The following is a 9093-nucleotide window of genomic DNA, read 5'->3' as shown; positions in this document are numbered from 1 at the left end:
CCTTGAAAACTCTGTGGGCTCCGGGGCTCTCCTGCAATTCCTTTCATTCCCAAAGTGCTGGAGCCAAGCACGCGTCCCGCGTAACTCCCTCCCATTTCTTCTCTGGGATTTGGGTAGGAGAGGAGGGAGGAGAGGCGACGGGAGATGGGGGGTGGTTGGTGGGCTGGGCTTGCCAGGAGTCCTGATTCTTGGGCTGGAGGAGAGGGGGGCGGGCTCGGGGCCGCCCGAGAGGCGTGTGATTGGGTCTGACCCTCAACCGGCTTGTCAGTTTCGCTCGGGGTAAGGGGGGCGCGGGAGGGGAGTGGGCGGAGGAGGGGGCTGCCCGGAGCCTCTCGTCCGGCCCACTGACGGCATGAAGCCTTTAGGGGCACGCAGTCCTCTCAGATTTTCGGTTGAAGCCCCTTATCTGCCTTCAGTCTGAAGGCAGGGCCCCGCGGAGGACGGATCGGAGGGTCCCGGCCGGCGGGGCCAACCGAGAGGGAGAGGAGGGGGCGAGACACAGGAAGGAGGCCAACCATCGAATTTTAAAGAAAAAGCCCTTTGACTTTTCCCCCCTCTCCCTCCTCAATGGCTGTGTAGCAAACATCCCCGACGATACCTGGGAAGGGACGAAGTTGGTCTGCAATCGCAATTTCGAGGGCTGAGTTCACGGTTGAGTGCGGGGCTCGGAGATGGAGCGGTGGTCCTCTAGGTGGAAAACGAAACGGTGGCTCTGGAATTTCACCATAACAACCCTCGCACTGACTTTCCTCTTCCAGGCTAGTGAGGTCAGAGGAGGTAAGAAAAAAGTGGTTTTGGGGAGGTGGGAGATTGCCGTCGGTCTTTGTCATTCTGTGCCCCTCCCCCTCTTCACCCTTCCTCCCCCGCCATTCCTCCCCCCACCCTCCCAAGCCCTCCCCCCGCCCCCCCAAAACAATTCTCCTAAATAAAATCCAGATTGTAGCTGCCACCAGGTTGAAGTGAAGGCTGGAGAGAGAGATGGATGTAGGCGGGACAGTAATGGGAGAAGAGGTAGCAGGAAAAAAGATCTGTCAGCACAGAGCCTGCTGAAATGCCCTTCACCACTTTCCAGCGTCTTTGAAAAGAGGAAAAATATTACCTTGAACACAAGGGCAGTTGTGCAGAGCTTTTGTTTGAGGACTAGTCCCTAGATTGCCCTTGGAACACATCTTCTGGTTTCTCCAGATTCTAACTAATGGAAGTATCTCTTTAAGGGTGAGCTGGAATATAGAGAAAGGGTATAAAATGAACCTTGATAAAGTTCTTTGTGTGGAAGAAAGTGAGAAACAGGCTCTTTTACTTTTAGGGATGTAAGAGAAAGCAGAGGTGATGAATCTAGAAGACTGAGAACACCGTGTGTGTGTGTGTGTGTGTGTGTGTGTGTGTGTGTGTGTGTGTGTGTGGGTGTGGGTGTGGGTGGCGTTTTGGAGAGATTTTAAGTGGGAAAAAAATTGGCAGGTTGTAAAGAACGGGTTGAAGATTGGGGGAACACTTATCCCTGAATCTCAGTCCACTCCTCTCCACTTTGACCCCCACCTCGCGCCCCCCCCCCCTTCTTCTTGCAGGTTGGACTCGCAGTTCTCTTGGAGAATGATGAAACTCGCCAAGCAAATGGGGTGGGAGAGGAGGAACAGGGATTGGGAGGGAAGAGGAGGGGGCCTGGGATGGGGTGGGAGGGGAGAGGTAAGGAAAAGTTCCTACGTGGCACCACCAAATATTCAATGACCAGACCTGCTCGGAAGACTGCAGCCCTGTCAGTACCCAAGGAGGGAGAGCGACTTCACTCCTCCCCTCCGCCTCCTCCCTCCCCTTCCCCCGCCCTTTCCCGCAAAGGCATCTGGCTGGAGCGGTCCGTTAGGTGCTGTAGACACGACTGGCGGGCAAACGCCTTTGGAGTTAACAGAGCCCGAACAGCTTAGAGTAGAAAAGCAAGCTTTGTCAGGAGTGCAGAGAGAAGTGGGGGGTAGGAATAAGGGTGGCGAGGATTGGCCGAGGGAGAAAGAAGTTGTCAACCCCAAATGCGCAGGCTTTAGCAGAAACCTGAGTCTGGCCCTGGTAGATGCCAAGATCTGAGCTCTCCCTAATGGGAATTAGCGCTCCCGGAGGCCGAACTCTGGCACACCAGGTCTGAGTTCCTTCCCCAAGCTTAGTGGTGTTCACCTTCCTGAGTGGCAGGCTGTGTGGTTGATTATTCTTCTGCTTGACTTTAACTGGTAAATACAGCCAGAGCCTCCTTAGGACTGTGCTTAAATTTTGATACGAGTTATGCTAATTATTCTGGTGCATTCATTTAAACATTTTTAAGGATAAATAGAGTCTTTGAGAGTGGAATCCATCAAAAGTTTGCTTTTTACCTTTGGTACCTGGTCACCAGCTGGGTTGGTCATTTCTGTTCGCTGTTCTGCCCTCTGCTGGTTTTATTTGGAATTTATTTGGAATTTAAGCATCTGCCTCAGCACATAGGCCTCTTAAAATCCTTCTGACTACAGTGATGCTGGAAAAGGACACTCAATTAAGAAAGAACAGACATACTCCTTCTTTTTCAACTTGTTACACACACATATGGACAAATGTACCATAATGGCAGCTCTGAATTTAAAAATGTAGAAACCAAGAGTTTCTTCAATGAAGACAGATGAAATATAAACTCAGGAGACACCATTGTAGGCATTCAAGGATTATTTCACTGAAGATATTTCTGTCTTATTTTCCACATTTGGCCTTCCTTAAAGCTCTAAGGATATTAGAAAGATCAAATTTCTACACTTGTATTGCATAAATTGGCTCTTTTCAATCTAGCTTCAGATGTGAAACACTTTTAAATAAACATTTCAGTTCCATGTCAAGTAAATGGTGGAAAAAGAACCTTTACTATTATTATAAGACCAAGTAATGTGAGAAATAGCAAAGTTTAAGGATCATGTGTTGTTTTTATTTGTCATTTCTGATGAAATGTCTCAAAAGTTACAAGAGTGTATAGTCATACTGTAAGATTTGGTATTTGTGTCATCAAGTTGCTAGGTGCTTACTACCTAGTGGGAAGATACATATTTACAAATGTACTCTTGAAGGCATTTTGCCACTTAATAAACTTCATAAAGGAAGTAATAGTATCCTAATGTTTAAAAAGGAAACATTGGTCTGAATCATCACACAAGGGAAATATAAACCCAGTGTCCAGTTCTTATACTAGCCATCAGATTTGCAATTGAAGTAACAATGAATATTATTTCATTCCAGTTCCTAAATAAAGGTATTATATGCTATAGTTTATTGATGTCACTAAGATGCAATGGTGCGATTTGGTTGCTAAATCAAAAGGTAATTTAAAACAGCCTATTTTCATCTAAAATTTGCATTTCTTGGATTTAAAATATTAAAGCCTTAAAAATTTCTGGGTTGCCAATAAATTAGATTCTAAAGAAAGTATAGTTAGGATCCTAAAGCATCTACCTTACAAAGAATAGTTTTTGGAGTGAATGGATTAAAAGAAAATTTATAATCTCATACAGAATCATATTATTTTACTTTGCAAATCCAAACTGTAACTTGGTCATCTTTCACATGCTTATTAAAGATTTTTAGTATTTATTATGATTTAATATAAGAGTGTTATTTTTATAATATATTCACTTGCATCAACTTCAATTTTATGTCTCATATATTTTCCTGTGGTTGACATAAATGTTTTATCTCAGAAATTTATGGATTTCTTTATCAATTAGGCCATTGTTTATCATAGATAGGACCTGAGATTTACCTGAAATTTATAGTGACTATGCTGTGATTGTGTTGAGTGATGGTTTTAAGGGTTTAAAAAAGGGTTAAGCTATAATTGAATACTGAGAAAAATAGTATGTAATTGAATCATTTTTCACTAATTAAAATGGTATTCAAACTTTGGTGGTTAAGCCAATACTGTGCCTTGCAAAAAGTTGATTAATTTTATAAAGGACTTTCAAAGCTAGTTAACAATTGGTAGTGAGCTTTCCTGGAGTGTTTTGAGTGCCCAGGATCAGCAGGTGAAATGGTACTGGCTTCCAGGGTATGTGCTAATCCAACTTTGTAAAGAGATCAAGTTTGCCACTGTGGCTACTTAATCAGAAATCAGTTAAAAGATCAGATATACTTCTGACAACACATGCAGTGCCTGCTAGGATTATTTATATTGTCTTTCCTCTTGTTTTTTAAATAAAAATTGACAAAGTCTATAATAGAGAAACAATAAAGAAAATTAGGTGTCTTATGAGAAGCATCTTCCTGCTTGTTTTACACAGATTAAGGGGCACATATATAGTCAATTAAACATGGACACCATCACAAAATTGTCTATTAGTTTTGAAATTAAGTTTGTTAATCTCTTAAGTGACAATTTACTTCATAATAAACACCTGAGTCTCTACTTTATAAAAATTACTCTGTAAGAGGTATTTTCATATTTGTTAACACAATTGTGAAGTGCAAATGAGAAATATATACACCTAGGTAGTATGATTGCTTACAATTTATTTAATTAATTTTTTGGGTTCTATGTTCACTTCAGGGTGAGTAACATAGAAGGAGCATATTATTCAAGTTAAGTTATCCCTAAAATATAGCAAGGCAAACATGAATCTCTTTTCAGATTTTTGGGTAGGATTTCTGACCAAAAGAAACCCCCCTAAACAAACAAAAAACCTTCCTAAACTAAGTAGTCACCTTTCTTTTCTAGAAATTTGCTTTTTTTTCTGAAAAAACTCTCTTCACTCTGCTTAATTTATTGAAGCATTGTGTATTTACTGATAATGAATGAACTCAAATCAAGCTTGGTTGAGAGTGTGTCATAAAAAGATGAATTTTTCAAGGGAAGAAAAGGTGTTAAGATAAGATTTTTTAAAAGAGAATGCTAGAGATAGACATTACTGTAGAGATTGTTTCTCTTTACTCCCTTCTTGCTTTACTAATGAGGAAACTAAATCATAGAAAAGTTATTAGCTGAATGCTCTTTCTCATAAAAAATAAAAAAAACATTTTTATAATATTCAGTGTTTTTCTAAGTAAGTAGAGTGAAGGTCAGCAATAGTGACAAAAATATCTCAAAATAATAGTGATCTGAGACTTTATGGAACGACCAAATATTGCTTAAACGAACGTATTGGAGTTTAGATTTAGTGAGAAGATGGATTCAATTAAAGAAATTGAAGAAAATCAGATAGGAAATTGAGTTATAGAATGCATTTAAAAATTTCTCAGTTTCTTAAGTTTGGAGGAAGGTAATTTTTGATAATTTGTATTGTTAATATACCTGATTATGTGATTCTGTAAGATTATTGGTATCAGAGTAGAAAGCATAATAGTTTGTAAAATATCTTTCGTGTACATTCGTTGCTGGATTAGGAATGTGATATTTTTATCCACTCTAAAGTTGTTAATGGAGGGCCAGGCATTTCAAATAATATATTTAATAATATATTTCTATATTTATTCCAAATACTGTCAAATTTCTGTGTCTTTCAAGTTTCTTTTAGATTGGCTGTATTATATATTATGTATATATTATATATATATATATTATATATATATATTATGTGTATTATGTATATATATTATATATATATTATGTATATTACATATATATATATATATAGGGTTTTATTACTAAATAAGATAATGAATTGATTATTACTTGCTATGACTTGCTTGTATAATAATCTTTTTCCGAACAAGTGGCAAACATTGGGGAAAAATAGGAGAGCACTTAGTAGTGCAAATTCTAATTAATTTTCCTTTTGGATTGTTAAGCCATCTGAGACTACGTCAACAACTTATACCTCATGAATAAATGGACAGTTAATCTACAGAGAAGTAGACACTCTTAAGAGGTTGCCACAATATTTGTTGTGCTGGCAACAATAATGGTAGGGCTAGTATTTCCATCAAATGAAGAGTTTTCCTATCTTTAAGGAAAAAGCAGTACATGTCCCTAACGTCCTGAAGAAGATACTGTGGAAGCTAAATATTTATATTCATGATCAACTCTAACAATTTGTATGAATACAGGGTTCTTATAAGTACTGAGCTCTCCCCATCACTTTATATCATTTTTAATGATTATACTTAGGTATTCAAAAGCCAGAATTCTATTGTATCCTAAACATACTTTTCTTTTCCTCCTACCTTTGGAGAAATAATTAGGGGCAGTTGGTGTAATCATTAGGAATTCAAGGCAACTGCAGAGTGGGGGCTGAGAGCTGATCTGCATTTCTGCTTTTTCTCCTCCACTTCCCTCATTTGATACTGGGGAAATGTGACCTGAGTTGGGAGTGGTGAGAGGAAACCAAACTTTGTTTTAGACCATTGAAGTTTTGTCCCTTAGCAAAGAAGAAAGAGAGGTATACACAGATGGTATAAAAAAGTTGCAGTGTTCCCTAAATTCTCTCACTTTAAATGTAGATTTCAGTGTAGCTTTTGGTATACTATAATGACTTTCCAAAATTTGGACTTTGTTCTTCCAACGTCTCTTGCAGTTTAATTCAGAACATAAAGTTTTAGTTTTTTTCATAAAGTTTAGTTTTAGCCTTCTTTATTATAATGTGTCTGACATATGTATTTCTTTTTCTTGCAAAACCCTAATGTGATTTTATTTTTATAGGCTTTTCCCCCCTATTTTCCGTTGTCTCCAAACTCAACCTGAATAATACTAGCCGGTAAAGATGAAAGTTGATTTTAAAGTGATTTAGCGAGTAGTATCTATCGGTTGCAGTCTTTGGCCTACTACTGACTTGGCTAGTGGTTCTTTAGACATTGGCTGATCACCAGACCTACTGTTATCTGGTAAAATAAACTCTTTGCTTGCTGCGCATGGAATTAGAGACAGTGCTATTAATTTAGGAGAAAGAACTCAGAGAAAAGAAAGGTTATCATATTTCAGAGTAAGAGACCAGCTTAAATACGACTTGACAATTGAGAACTAAAACAAACCTGTGTAAAAGTGCTTTAGCACAATCAACTTTTACAATCCCTTCAAACCTTCTTTTTTTCCTTAAAAAGCATTTCTTTCTTATTTTAAACAAATTTAATTGCTCTTGAATGGCCCTGTACTGTACAGGCAAATGAAGGTCCCTATTCATAGAACTTGAGCGCATAGAGTGTCAGTGGAAGCTTCCTTCCTCTGTCTGACTGGTAAACTGGCATCCGGGCTTACAGGCGTGAACCTTCCACTGTGTGAGGTGGTTGGCTTTCCTTCCTCACTCAGCTGTTCACAAACAACTTCCCAAAGGATGACTGCCAGAAAGAGCAGTGGTTGCAATTCCTGACAAAGCTAATAAGAAACTCTAAGGCACTTTTGCACTTCGTGCTCTTAGCTCTGAAGAGAAAGAAGAGCCGTATGTATTCAAGTGGTATTTTCTCTGACCTCTCTCTTTGAGTCTGACAGTGGCGCACAACCTATGAGCTGTCACTCTTCTTTTTGAATGCTGATGAGTCTTCAAAATATTTCACTGGTTTTGAAGATAAATGTGTTGTCCAAATGGTTTGGCATGATATAGAGCGCCCTTCACGATGGGACTCCTCTGTACCTCCGGGCTCATGAACAGCCATTTCCCACCTGCCACAAACCTGCCCCCATTTACCCTGCACTTCAGCCATCTTAAATCTCTTGCCTTTATTCTCCTCTGGCTTAGAATGTGCTATTCTCCTTCCCTGAATATCTGTTCTTTTCTCCTCCACCTAGCAAATGTCTTCTACTTCAAGATTTAGATCAGATTTCATATCTCCACGTAACACTAAATGCATGCTTATTACATACCAGGTCCTATTGTCAGCACATTTCATATAGAATCTCATTTCTTTTTGATAATTGCCCTGGAAGTAAGCTAATATTAAAATATCCATCTTATCCATGAAGGAACTGAAAAACAGAGAAGTTAATTATCGTGCCCGATGTCACACAGCTCCTATGTGATAGACCCAGGATGTGAACCTAGACAGTCTTGCTCCAGAGCCCGTGCTTTTGATCATTTGTCCATGCTTACTTCATGGTGTGTTCTAATGTTTGCACACAGCATCCCTGACTTATGGTTATAGTGCCCAGGGGCCTAATATTAATCCACAAAATCATGCAGCTGCACGACAGTACGCGTCATGGCAATTGTGTGCATAATTTGAATGCCACCAAGGAGGAATATAGAGAGGATTTGGCACAAAGTGATGTTATAATTCAGGTAGCTCTTCAGACTGCATTAAAGTTCAGTGGTGGAGGCCATACCACTCTTTCAAGAATAAACCTAAGCCCTAATGATGGTGGAGAACAAAAAGGGCTGTTGCTGGAAACCAGCAAATGTTACTTTGCTTCCTTTGACTTATTTAAGGAGAGGTTGACAGCTGTGTCTGTTAGCATTCAAGGTTCAGATTGTGGTTGGCTTGGTTTCATTAAGTAATAAGGACACTTACAAATTGCTTCCTGTTCCAATCAGTATCCATCACAAGGAACAACAGGTCTTATTCCACATATATGGTAGTATACGTGGAGACACGTATATGGTAGTATGCTTATTACCTTCACTATAAAAGTGTCAGATCTGATTATCTAAAAGCTGTTTGGAGTGTAATCGACTGGAAGAATGTAACTAAAAGATACATAATTTGCAAAAGAAGGTCATTATTTTAAAAATTACTCATTTATATGTTAGCCTTCTGTAAGGAGTTGCTGAGGGGTAATGACTATGATTTAGTTTTATTTCTGTCCCCAGTGTCTGCCAAGATGCCAGAATGCACAGTATGTAATATTGTCACTATTTAGATTATTAATTATCCTTCTTACATTGCCCAGTGGACTGGAACAAGGTTAAATCTAGTTAAATTACAGTGGTGTGAAGTGACTTCCTCATGTCGTGTCAGCAGTAATTAGATCTTCTCTTTCTTTACTTCTCTGTAAGTCAAAGACTTGGGATGTCTCTCTAGCTTTCCTTATTTGAAGAACACTTTTGCACATTCTCTCCAAGGTTGCTTCTACATATTTGAAGTTACTGATTCACTAGAATACCTCTAAAATTGTAGTTTCCTTTCTGATAGAGAGAAACACCATATGAAGTGGTACTGTTGCTTTGACATCAA

General features: G+C 39.2%; 1 protein-coding gene and 1 pseudogene across 9 annotated transcripts in view; both read left to right on the top strand.

The window, feature by feature from the left end:
- The first annotated feature begins 181 nt into the window (after positions 1–181).
- COL11A1 (collagen type XI alpha 1 chain) overlaps positions 182–9093 on the top strand; it is a 215493-nt gene continuing 206581 nt past the window's right edge. For 4 of the 9 annotated variants that reach the window (XM_023258942.2, XM_023258945.2, XM_023258941.2 and 1 more), the window contains exon 1: positions 315–777. In XM_023258942.2, the coding sequence (XP_023114710.1) occupies positions 672–777 (106 nt within the window). In that variant the 5' untranslated portion in view covers positions 315–671. Of the gene's footprint in view, positions 280–314; positions 778–9093 lie in introns of those variants that run through there. The other 5 variants (XM_023258948.2, XM_023258946.2, XM_023258947.2 and 2 more) reach the window with 2 other exon arrangements.
- On the top strand, positions 6770–8970 carry LOC102900826 (annotated as a pseudogene).

This window comes from Felis catus, chromosome C1 (assembly GCF_018350175.1).
Source record: "Felis catus isolate Fca126 chromosome C1, F.catus_Fca126_mat1.0, whole genome shotgun sequence".
NCBI classification, from domain to species: Eukaryota; Metazoa; Chordata; class Mammalia; order Carnivora; family Felidae; genus Felis; species Felis catus.
Note: the sequence above shows the minus strand (reverse complement) of the source record. Positions and strands in the feature narration are given on the sequence as shown.